This window comes from Diabrotica undecimpunctata, chromosome 7 (assembly GCF_040954645.1).
Source record: "Diabrotica undecimpunctata isolate CICGRU chromosome 7, icDiaUnde3, whole genome shotgun sequence".
Taxonomy (NCBI): Eukaryota; Metazoa; Arthropoda; class Insecta; order Coleoptera; family Chrysomelidae; genus Diabrotica; species Diabrotica undecimpunctata.
The window spans coordinates 77,947,898-77,960,917 of record NC_092809.1 but is presented as its reverse complement, the minus strand read 5'-3'; the positions used below and the strand labels follow the sequence as shown (position 1 = coordinate 77,960,917).

Sequence of the window (13,020 nt, the reverse complement as noted above, 5' to 3'; positions counted from 1 at the left end):
ACTGCACGAACTATTCCGTCACTACCCGCATGTAATTGAGTCACTCTACCCAGGCACCATCTTAAGGGTTCAATCCCATCTTCCTTCACTGTCACTAGACTTCCAATTCTAAGAAGACTGTTGAAATGTTTTTTCCACTTAACTCGCTGCTGGAGGGATGAAATGTATTCCTTGGAACACCTAGTCCAATAACCTTGGATCATTTTTTGAAGCCTTTGGAATCTGCTAAGGCTGTTTTCCTTGATATCTAAGAAATTCAGTTCAGATATTGCGGTAAATGTGGATCCAATTAAAAAGTGTGCAGGAGTAAGAGGAAGTAAATCGGAAGGGTCGTTAGTCATTGGTGAGAGTGGTCGTGAGTTTAGGCAAGCTTCAATTTGACATAAAATGGTGGAAAATTCTTCATATGAAAGAATTGTATTGCCAATGACACGCTTTAGGTGAAATTTGACATATTTTGCTCCCGCCTCCCAAACTCCCCCAAAGTGAGGTGATCGTGGCGGAATAAACTGCCAATTGATACCTTTGATACCATTGTCCGAAAGGATGGAAGCGCATTTTCCGCGTCGAGAAATAAAGCGTTTTAGCGTTGCTAGAAAACTTTCCGTGGTCAAGCTGCTCACGACTTCTAAATGAATGGCCTTAGTTGCTAAACAGATAAATAGAGCTATGTAACCCTTAATAGTTTTATAATTTCGGGTGTGTCGATCCTTTAGCAAAAAAGGTCCTGCATAGTTAAGTCCACAGTTGTAGAATGGCCTAGAGGAAACAAGACGTGACGAGGGTAAATTACCCATAAGATAGGTTTCTAATTTAGGAGCCACCCTACAACAAATAATACAATCGCGAACGATTTTGCTAACCACGTGACGTCCATTTCACGAATTTTTCACGAATAGAAGCTAATAGTAATTGAGGACCGCAATGATTTAAGGTAAAATGCTCATTTCGTACAAGAATAGTAGTAAAGTGGTGTTTAGAATCAAGGACAATGGGATGTTTTTTATCGTAACAAAAATCAGAATTATGCAGTCTTCCACCAACGCGGAGTATGTTATCCTTATCGATAAACGGATTGAGGGTAAGTAGTTTACTTTTAGAGTCAACGTTACCATGTCTCTTAAGGTGTGTCAAGTCGTCATAAAATGTTTCATTTTGTACTAGTCGAATTATATATTTTAAAGCATTATCTATTTCCTCACAAGAAAGGTTGTCGAAGTTCCTTCGTTTAGGAGAAAATTTACAATTATTTATAAAGCGTAATGCGCTGTAGTTTTACAAATGAGGATATTTTAGTGATGATGTCCAATTTCATGTGAACTCTTGCGATAAGGGCTGATGCTGGTCGAAGCTCGGGGAGTTCAGAAGGTTCGAATGTTCTATTAGACCAATGAGTTTCTGGTTTAGCTAGCCATGATGGGCCATGAAACCACATTTCAGAAGTGATAAGTGATGTAGGAGAAATTCCCCCTGATAGAAGATCTGCGGGATTCTCAAGTGTATTCACGTAACGCCATGTGTGAGATTCGGTCAAAGTTTGAATTTGAGAAACTCTATTTGTCACAAATGTCTTTAATAAACTCGGAGAAGTCTTTATCCATCCTAGAACAATAGTGGAGTCGCACCAGTAAGTGATTACTTCCAAATCTAATTGCATGTGTTGTTTTACCTTGTCTATCAACTCAGCTAGTAAGTAAGCTCCACAAAAATTTCTACTCGCGGTACCGTGAGGATGTGTTTTAAAGGAGCTACTCTGGTTTTGGAGCAAAGAAGATGACAATGAAAATTTTCGAAGTTTTCATATGAACGAATATAAATGCAAGCACCATATGCAGTGGTGGATGCATCTGAAAAACCGTGTAGCTGAATTGACCAGTAGTTTGTACAAATTACATGCCTAGGAATTTGTAACTGATTAACTTTAACCAGTTGAGTCTGATATGTAACCCATTTCGTAAAGATATCTATGGAAACGACTTCGTCCCAGGAAATTTTTAATTTCCACAAATCTTGGAGAATAATTTTAGCTGTTATAGTTACAGCCGAAAGCAAACCTAGTGGATCAAATATTTTTGATATCGTGGAAAGAATAAGTCTTTTTGTCACTTTACACTTTGTCTCTTTGTGCTCTATAGGTTGAACATTGAAATGAAACGTGTCAGATTTTGGACTCCACAATAAGCCCAAAGTTTTGATAGTATCGTCAGCTCCAGTTTCCAAGGAAACATTATTTTGATTGTCAAAGTTTAAAATAGGAGCGCTTGACTTCCATTTTCTCAATTGGAAACCATGACGAGACAATAATTCGGAAGTAAGTGATTGAATGCGTTTGATATCTTCTATTGTAGAACCACATGTGTGAAGAACGTCGACATAAAAGTCCCGTAAAATTATAGAAGATATGTCAGGAAAATCGGTTGCATACATATGTGCAACTTCTTGAAGACATCTCGTGGCAAGAAAACTAGCAGAAGCAGTACCGTAAGTTACGGTGTTAAAAGTATAAGTTTCGAGAGAGTTTGTATGATCAGATCGCCATATGATCTTTTGTAAGGAGCGTTCTTCCTCCTTTATCAGTATTTGTTGATACATCTTTTCTATATCGGCTGTTAGTACAAAACTATGTTTACGAAAACGTGAGATGATAGTGAAAAGATCATCTTGCAAATTAGGTCCAACCATAAGAATGTCGTTCAGGGAAACACCTGAATCTGTATTGGCAGAACCGTCAAAAACTACACGAATTTTATTGCCTTTATAGACACAATGATGAGGAAGAAAGAACTCAGATCCTATGGTTTCAAAGGGTGAAACGGACATATGGTGTAAGGATAAAATATTCATCGATAAATCGAGTGTAATCATCTTTTAATTCAAAATTCGATTTAAGCTTCTTTTTGAGAGAATAAAATCTTTTTGTTGCTGTAGTTTTAGAGTCGCCGAGATTGTCGACGGAAGATTTCAAGGGAAGTGATACTACAAACCTACCAGAAGAATTAAAAGAGGTTGTTTTTAAGAAATGATCTTCACAAGAAAGTTCTTCGTTGGACAAAATTGCATTCTTAAATTTCCCAAAATTTTTGAAGTTGATCTTCAATTAAATCCGTAAAATAGTTTCGAAACACAATTCAGAGTTCTGCCTTTTTCTGAGCCTGAAAGATGTTAATAGAGACATGGGTAATCTAAAATTTGCATTCCACGATATGTCTCCTCAACTAAGCAGAAATCATTAGTGAATTGGTTTCTTGTACTCATACAGAGTAGATCCGAATAAAATGAAAAAGACAGTCAAGATTTGGTTTCACGTACAAAGCGTCTATGTATCTGTTTATACGTATTTCGCTTTAATAAAGCTCATCAGAACAGATATTCATAGGCGTTCTCAACGTGAAAAATAAATCTTTCCTGTCTTTAAGAAGCAACAATAAAATGGCTTCGAAACGGACGCAATAGCGACATCTGATATTAGATCCGTAAAATAGTTTCGAAATACAATTCAGATTTCTGCCTTAATCTGAGCCTTCTAAAAATTGCAAGGCAAAGCAGACGTTGATAAAGATGTTAATAGAGACATGGGGAATCTAAAATTTGCATTTCACGACATGTCTCCTCAACTAAGCAGAAATCACTAGCGAATTGGTTTCTTGTACTCATACAGAGTAGATCCGAATAAAATAAAAAAGACAGTCAAGATTTGATTTCACGTACAAAGCGTCTATGTATCTGTTTATACGTATTTCGCTTTACTAAAGCTCATCAGAACAGCTATTCATAGGCGTTCTCAACGTGAAAAATAAATCTTTTCTGTCTTTAAGAAGCAACAATAAAATGGCTTCGAAACGGACGCAATAGCGACATCTGATATTAAATCTGTAAAATAGATTCCCCATGTCTCTATTAACATCTTTATCAACGTCTGCTTTGCCTTGCAATTTTTAGAAGGCTCACATTAAGGCAGAAATCTAAATTGTGTTTCGAAACTATTTTACGGATTTAATATCAGATGTCGCTATTGCGTCCGTTTCGAAGCCATTTTATTGTTGCTTCTTAAAGACAGGAAAGATTTATTTTTCACGTTGAGAACGCCTATGAATTGATGAGCTTTATTAAAGCGAAATACGTATAAACAGATACATAGACGCTTTGTACGTGAAATCAAATCTTGACTGTCTTTTTAATTTTTTTCATTTGATCTTCAATGTTTAAATTGTTTATGGTCGACAAATGGCATGTAGTTCTGGCTGCAAGGATATTGTTTGGAAATAATGGACCTTATATAATCCATCCGAGTTTAGTTTTTTGAAGAATCGGTTGTCCAGGTGATAATTTAATCTGACCAATACAAATTAAATTCCAGAAGATGTCTGCACCGATAAGAAGATCAATAGGAGATGAAATATTGAAGTCTGGATCGGCCAGAGTAATATTAGAAGGTATATTAAGTGTTTTGTTATCGAATGTGATAGAAGGTAAATTTCCTGCAATTTCCGGAAGTACTAAGCAGGAAATTACTTGAGAAAAGTTTAAAGTTTTGGATTTAAATTTTACTGATGTTCTATAGCTTACAATAGAATTTGTTTAGTTTATACCAGAAATAGAAAAATGTGTTTTGGTTATAGGCAACCTTAGAAGATTTAATAGGCGCTGGGAAATGAAATTACTTTCTGAGCCGTTATCTAGAAGCGCACGAGCCTCATATTCGTTACCTGAGATGTCAAAGACTTTTATTTTTACAGTTGACAACAAAGTAGTAGCGTTGTGCTCAAACGAAATGTTACGTGCTGTCATTGCATTAGAGCCTTCTGATGTACCTGGACTTGAGCAAGGTAAACTGCTGCTGGTTTGATTACTGGTTTCAATAAGCTTTTGTGAGTTACCTTGAAAATGTAAAAGTGTGTGGTGTATTTTCCCATTTACGACACCCGGAAGATTTGCATTCCTTAGTGAAATGGCCACTACGCAGACAATTTATGCAAAGTCGTAAGCGTTTTGCTTCATTATGTCCTAATGACGTTTCTAATTTGAGAAATTCAGGACAAGTGTAAATTAAATGTTTTTGTTTGAATAAAGAACAGTTAGAAGAATTATTAGTTGACAAGAAATTTTTGAACTTGGGATTGCCTGTAGATGGGAATTTGGGACGAGATTTGTCTTGTTGATGATTAATAGATTCTAAGACTCTACATTTGCCTTTTAGAAATTCAGTTCAGTTACTCAAAGTGGGTAATGTGATCTTGTCGTCTTTAATTGACAGTTCCCATTCTTTGTGTGTAGCATTGTCTAGTTTTGTGGTGATTAGATATATGATAAGGGCATCCCAAGATGTTGTGTCTAAGTCTAAGGACTCAAGAGAGCGTAAATGTCTTTGGAAACCATCAAGTAAAGTGCGTAAATCATGATATGAATTTTTTTAAACATTTGGTAAGTTAAATAATTTTTTAATATGAATATTAACAAGAAAAGATTTGTTTTCGAATCTGTCTTTTAGTAATTCCCATGCAGTTTCATATGTTTTCTCAGAAATGTTCAGGTTACGTATTGTTTCTGCGGCAATACCTTGTAATTGTAAGGATAATCTTAGATAATGGAATTTCTGAATGTTGGAAAGTTCCGTGTTGGTATGTATGATAGAATTAAATGTATCCCTAAAGAACAACCAATTCATCCAATTCAACCAATCTTAATCACCCTCAAAGGAGGGCAAGTTGATAGCGGGTAACCTAATGTTAATAGACCTTTGTGAACTGTTTTCGGACGAAATTGTCGAATTTGAAGCTTAAGCAGCTTGATCACGGGGTTTTGAAAGATTGGTGTCAATGAAGTCTCGCACAGCGCTAGTAATATGAAAAAACGACGTTTCGAAAGACGACCTTTCTATACCATGGATAGTATCTGCGTTGGCAGTATAGTCCTCATCAGAGGCCTCAATAAGTGATTGAGCGTTTTCAAAATCATCAAAAAGTTTTTCAATTCTATCAAGTCTAAGTTGTAAATCTTAGTTAATTTGTTCTAAAGGTTTGTTTTTGATGGAATTAAAATACGTACTAAAACGAGTTACAGAACCTTTGATTGAGGAGCGTTTAGTTTTTGCTGTAGCTTATTGAGTCGATTAGCAATCTACAGGAACAAACTACTGACTTTTCCACCTTCAGGAATTCCATTACTAGGGCATACAAATTAAGCAGCAAGAGCAAAACCGCCTCATACACCGTACCCTACTGGTGGAATGACGAAATTCAGTCAAAACGGACAGAATGCCTTAGATTCAGGCGAATCGCACAGAGAAACAGGACTCAGCAGACGAAAGAAGAATATAAACGCGCCAAGAACGAATTAAACAAACTTATAAAGAGGGCAAAGCGCACATGTTGGCAGGACTTGTGCAAGGCGCTGGAAAATGACGTGTGTGGCGAAGCCTATCGAATAGCCACCAAAACGCTGAGGTTCGAGACCCCATACAACCTGTGCGATGATAGAAGAAGAGACATAGCGAACACTCTCTTTCCCAACAAGCCCAGCATTGAACATACGTACAATACACATATCTGTCCGGAGGAGATAAGTAATGCGGAACTCATCAAAGCTCCAGAGTCCATTAAAGTAGGTAAGTCCCCTGGACCCGATCGTGTCCCACCAGAGGCGATAAAACTGATAGTTAAAACACAACCAGAAGCTATCAGAGCCATATTGAATCAGCTGCTGACAAGACAAGAGTTTCCTAAACAGCTCAAGCTCGCGAGACTAACTCTAATACTCAAACCCGGTAAAGACCCGGAAGAAGCCACAGCCTATAGACCGATATGCCTCCTCGACTGCCTGGGAAAACTATATGAGAATATTGTTAAGAACCGCCTTGAAGAAGAGCTGAGAGAAAATGACATCATCTCAAGCAGACAATACGGGTTCAGGAAAGCAAAATCTGCTATAGATGCGGTCAAGCATATTACAGACACTGTGAAGAACAGCAGAAAAAGATGGGCCGCTCTAGTAATATTTGATGTAAAGAACGCTTTTAACTCTGCCAACTGGAACCATATTATTACTAAACTAGAAACCGCTGAAGTCTCGGGATATTTGATCAATAATATAAAACGATATTTATGCGAGAGATATGTTTTAGTGGCCAGAAATGTTGAGATGAAACTAACAGCCGGTGTACCGCAAGGCTCCGTACTAGGCCCAACGTTGTGGAATGTCTTGTACAATGGGGTCTTAAACATCGACTATGGGAGAGACACCATGGCAGTAGCCTATGCAGATGACCTTGCCATATTGGTCACTAACGACAGGCATTGGGACCTTGTGGAAATTGTAAACGAATGCTGCGAGAAAGTGAACAGGTGGATGGAAAATAATGATCTCGAACTCGCAGGCCACAAGACAGAAGTGGTCATCCTTAAAGCTCCAAGGAATGGGCCGGACCTGACCTTCCAAATAGGCAATAGCCAATTAGAGCCGACGAACTGCGCGAGGTATTTAGGCATCGACCTGGACAGAGGCCTGAGGTATACGAAACACCTGTTAGGAGTGGTTAAGAAGGCGGATAAACGGACGGCAGCTATCCAAAGAATAATACCTAACATAGGAGGGCCCAGCAGCAACAAGAGAAAATTGTACCTTCAAGTAGTGCAATCGACCCTTCTATATGGAACCCCCGTTTGGATTAACGTACTAAAATACCAGAAGTACAAAGATATTATAACAAGAGCCCAAAGGAAGCCCCTTTTAAAAGTGGTGAGCGCGTACAGAACCACTTCTACGCTGGCCTTACAGGTGATTGCGGGAACGCTCCCCATCCACCTGCTTGCCAAAGAAAGACAAATGCTGTATGAAGCCCATGACGGTCACCTACCTCAGGTAAGAAGGACCATACGAGTGAACATGCTTATAGAATGGCAAAGAGAATGGGAGGTACAGACCACGAAGGCTCGTTGGACCAAAACGCTTATCCCCGATGTTGTAGCATGGTACAACTGTAAATTTAAAAGAGTGAATTACTATTTTACCCAGTTCCTGACCGGTCATGGATCTTTCAGATCCTACACATATGGCATCAAAAAAACCAACGATGACATATGCACCTCGTGTGATGAGAGGGACGATGCGGAACACTGCATCTTCCGGTGTAATGTCTCCGCCTACGAACAACAAAGGCTGCAGAATAGATTCGGCGCGATCGCGCCCAACAACATCATGCAGATTGCAATGACCAGCAAAGAGAATTTTGAATACATAATCAACCATATAACAGGTATCATGAAAAGGAAGACTATAATAGAAAGAGCCGAACAAGCTGGGTGAGGGGTCAAATACAAAAATAAATAATAAAAAAAAACATAAATATTCTTTTTTTTTATTTCCTTCTTTTTCTTTTCTGTACAAAAATGTACCAAATGTTACCCTCTACGGCAACCTCCCTTTTTTAAGCTCTCAAGTTTATCCGCTTGGAAACTAGGTCTCCTTCCCTACACGCTTACTGCTTTTAGGTAAGTGCTGTAACTAAAATAAATAGCCCTAAGGGCACCTTTAACCCAGTCTGCGCGTGGTATCCCCATGTTTCGTTCGCTAATGAACTCGTCCAGGGATACCACGGGTCGAAGAGGGGGTGGTTTTAGTTGGTAGGCGACCTGGCAGGGATGTCCGAAGGGGGCCCTCTGTCATATAGTTTTGACATCGTGCCGTCGGCGTATGTCTCTGGTCCTTTGGTTGAATCCAACAGTACTAGGGACACCTTCCCTAGTCGATTACGAATCTTTCCACCTCAGTCCAAAAAAAAAAAAAGATAATGGAATTTCTGAATGTTGGAAAGTTCCGTGTTGGTATGTATGATAGAATTAAATGTATCCCTAAAGAACAACCAATTCATCCAATTCAACCAATCTTAATCACCCTCAAAGGAGGGCAAGTTGATAGCGGGTAACCTAATGTTAATAGACCTTTGTGAACTGTTTTCGGACGAAATTGTCGAATTTGAAGCTTAAGCAGCTTGATCACGGGGTTTTGAAAGATTGGTGTCAATGAAGTCTCGCACAGCGCTAGTAATATGAAAAAACGACGTTTCGAAAGACGACCTTTCTATACCATGGATAGTTTATGCGTTGGCAGTATAGTCCTCATCAGAGGCCTCAATAAGTGATTGAGCGTTTTCAAAATCATCAAAAAGTTTTTCAATTCTATCAAGTCTAAGTTGTAAATCTTAGTTAATTTGTTCTAAAGGTTTGTTTTTGATGGAATTAAAATACGTACTAAAACGAGTTACAGAACCTTTGATTGAGGAGCGTTTAGTTTTTGCTGTAGCGATATCAGCCATATTGACAATATAATTTTATATAATATATTCACAAAAATAAAAATGTATGTATGTTTAAGCAAAAAAATTGAAAGCAAATTATGTAATGTTAGGGCAGCGACAACCGCTTATACGTATTTCGACCTCTTTAGGTCTCGTCAGAACGGTATAGCCACTGCTCTGAACCAAAACAAAAATCTCTCCCGTCCTAGACAATAGTTATCAAAATAACTACGCCATCTAAAAACAAAAAGAGAAATCAAACGATTTCTACCTAGCGAAACCGAATTCAAATTTTTACCACTGTGTTTCCTAAAATTCGCGAAACAAACAGCTGGATAAATTACTCGGCAAGGGAATCTAAAATTGCATTCCACATGCCGTTCGTCCTGGTCAAAATTCGTGGTGAATTCAGTTTCTGGTACTCCAAACGAAGTAAGTAATAAAACATTTTATTTAACTACAGGTGAAGAAATGGTTGACGCAGATTCGTCGCTGATTGGGTAATATGATTACAATAATATTAGCCCAGATAATTGAAGGTTGTATGGTAGTATGATTACAATCTCGATGACTGCTGCACTATTTCACTGATTTTACTCTACTTTACTAGTATCAAGCACTGAAGTTAATCAAAATGAAGGTACTTTATAACAATAATTAATCTAATATGGTATTAGATTAAGATATTTCAAATATTTAAGTGTATACACACTTAAAGAAAAAATTCACAGAGAACGGTAAGATAAGCAAGCATCTTTACTCGAAGACTGCCCTGCCCAGAGTCCCTTTCTTCCTCTCAAAATTTAACAAGCTTCCAAAAAAAAGTGGGATATCCCCCACTCAAAACTGACCACTTGCCTAAAAGAACGCCAAGCTGTTTCCATCTCTAGGTAGATACTCGAATATAGAAAAGTTCTAGGTAAGTAACGGGACTCTTGTCGTTGGAAACCGTGAGAAAATATAGAACCTTTTGAATTAAGTCCTTTCAGAAAGATACGCTAAAGAGCTTTTACGACTGTTTTTACCAAAGTTATCAAAAAGGAGCCCACATACTCGTTATGTTCGAGACCGACATGTGCTTTAACCCATACAAAATTAATGTTTTTGTTAACCTTTTGCAGTACTAAAATCCTTTTTTTAATTGCATATATGATATAATTGGAGAAGTAACTTGGGTATTCAGCCAAAACCAAGGAATTTCAAACAGACACTGAGTCCGATATAATTATTGCAGAATCAATCGTACACTGTGATAAAAATGTCAACGCTTCGTAGATTGCAATAGCTTCAGCACTAAATATAGAAAATATGTTTTCCAGTTTGTAGGAATAATTAATATTTTTGGAGGGAATATAAAAAGCACATCCCACACCATCCTTGGACTTCGAAGCATCGGTGTATATTGCCACAGATTCTTCGAAGCTTGCAAGTATTGAGTATAATAAGTTAATGTTAATGTGAAAATTATCGCTATATGAAGTTTTTTCAATCTTTATATTTAGAAACAATGACATGTAATCATAAAGATCTAACAAAGTTGAGCTGGGATTATATAAATCACTAAGGATATCTTGATTAGATTGAAGTGCTATACACAGTAGTGGATAATTTTTCTTCGACCAATATTTATTTGTCAGGTCGTGTTCATTTAATACTATTATATTTGAATATAGATTACTGTTGGTTCTGGATATTTTAAGAAGAAATTTGTCTGTAAGGAACTGCCTTCTGTGATTTAAATGAGGCTCAATAGCTTCTACATGAAGAGATTCGACTGGAGTTGTTTTCATGGCACCAAGACATACACGTAGGACTGAGTTCTGCAAGATATCTATTTTGTTTAAAATCTGTGAACTAGCAGAGCCGTACAAGATACATCCATAATCTAATATGGACCTGATATAGGCACGATAGAATAGTAAGGCGGTTCCAACTCCAGCTCCCCACCAAGTCTTAGTATCCATTTTTAAAAAAGTTAAACCCTTTATACATTGATCTAACATGTAATTAATATACATTTTCCATGTCAATTTCCTATCAAGTACCATGCCAAGATATTTGACGGAGTCTTTAATGGAAAAATTATAAGAACCTAGGACAATGTGACTTAATTTAGGTATGTTGTGTCTACTGAAAACACAAACTTCAGACTTGGAGTATGAAATCTGAAAACCATTTAATGTTAACCATTCATGAACAACACCAAAGATGTCTTTGAGAGAAGCCATAGTGGTATTAAATTTCTTATTTTCAGTATATATGCAGAGGTCATCTGCATACTGTACTATTTTAAACGGAATGTGATTAAAACTTAATTTATGTAAATCAGCAGTATACAAATTAAAGAGAAAAGGGCTTAAAACTGAGCCTTGTGGAAGTCCGTTGTTGTTATTTCTTGGACCTACAATTGAAAATTTCTTAAAAATATTTTTCTGTTAGTATAGAATTTAATAATCATGTTGACTACCTGATTTGGAATATGAAATAATTTCAATATCTTATCTCTTAAAATGGGAAGGCATATATTATCATACGCACTTTCTACGTCAATAAAAAGCGCAGAAAGGTAATTGTTTCTGCCAAAATTATTGTTTATGTCTACCACAAGAGTACTAAGAGCATCTAGAGAACCAACCCCTCTTTTAAAAGAGAATTGATTTTGACAAGCTAGTTTATTATAAGTTATCCACCACTCTAGTCTTACTTTGATAATTATTTCCAAAGTCTTCAAAACACATGACATCAAAGAGATTGGACTATATGATTGTACTAAGTTGGGATCTTTATTTGGTTTAAGGATTGGTATGACAATAACAGTTCTTAATATATCAATTTCTGCATTTTTAAAAAGAACATCATTAAAAATATCAAGTAATACGTTTTTTGCTATATTATTTGGAAGTTTTTTAAGCATTGGATATTTAATATCATCGTAGCCCGGAGCGATAAATAAACAAAGTTCTACCATAAAATATTCTACTTCGGCATCTTTTAATGCTCCGTGGTAGTCGGTATGTTCCAATAAAATTTGCTAACGGCGAGTGACCCACCCGCATATCGATTTGCGGATACGGACATGGCCGTATCAGTAACAGGGGCAAAAAAATCAAATGCACTTACTCTTTCTTCTTTCATCAAATTGCGTAAAAAAGTTTTTATCCTCCATAGTTACGTTGTCATGCAGGATATATGTTAAATACTTTAATATCAAAACATATTTTTAACAATGATGTAGAACAAAACAAATTTTGTAACTTTTTAAGGGTTTTTACCCACATATTTAGTCGTTTGACTAATGTATGCCTGGTATGTATTTAACCTCATTGCTTTTTCAACCTTAGTCAAAATTTAAACTTTATGTTTGCTTTCACTAAAGTGGCAATACTTATTCCAGGTAATATTACATTGAAAATGGACTTTTTAGTCCAAAAACGTTCTGTTATATAGACCGAAAGGATATTTCAATTATATACCTTTTATAAAGGATTTCTAATAAAGCTTTTGTGATTCATGGTATACAGCCAATTACAGGAATTTAATTTTTTTGTGGATTTTTATCTTCTTTAACACAGAGAAGCATCCTTCAGCTTCGAATGTTGACATAGGCGTAGTCACTAAAACTTCCAGCAGCTTAACAGTTTCTTGGAAAGTAGATATCATTTCTTTCTTTGAAAGTAATTATAAAAGAGAAACGGCTTCAGAAATGGTTTACAGTTCTACTCCTTCAT

General features: G+C 36.8%; 2 protein-coding genes across 2 annotated transcripts; both read right to left on the bottom strand.

Moving 5' to 3' along the window:
* Window positions 1–1,686: 1,686 nt before the first annotated feature.
* LOC140446478 (uncharacterized) lies at window positions 1,687–2,865 on the bottom strand. Its single transcript, XM_072539030.1, has one exon. The coding sequence runs from the start codon at window positions 2,863–2,865 to the stop codon at window positions 1,687–1,689; it is 1,179 nt and encodes a 392-aa protein (XP_072395131.1).
* A 7,626-nt stretch (window positions 2,866–10,491) lies between these two features.
* LOC140446477 (uncharacterized) lies at window positions 10,492–11,520 on the bottom strand. Its single transcript, XM_072539029.1, has one exon. The coding sequence runs from the start codon at window positions 11,518–11,520 to the stop codon at window positions 10,492–10,494; it is 1,029 nt and encodes a 342-aa protein (XP_072395130.1).
* Window positions 11,521–13,020: the final 1,500 nt, after the last annotated feature.

What these genes read in the sequence shown, in the direction of transcription:
- LOC140446478 (XM_072539030.1), bottom strand. Translation starts at nt 2,865, where the DNA reads ATGATTACACTCGATTTATCGATGAATATTTTATCCTTACACCATATG.
- LOC140446477 (XM_072539029.1), bottom strand. Translation starts at nt 11,520, where the DNA reads ATGGCTTCTCTCAAAGACATCTTTGGTGTTGTTCATGAATGGTTAACA.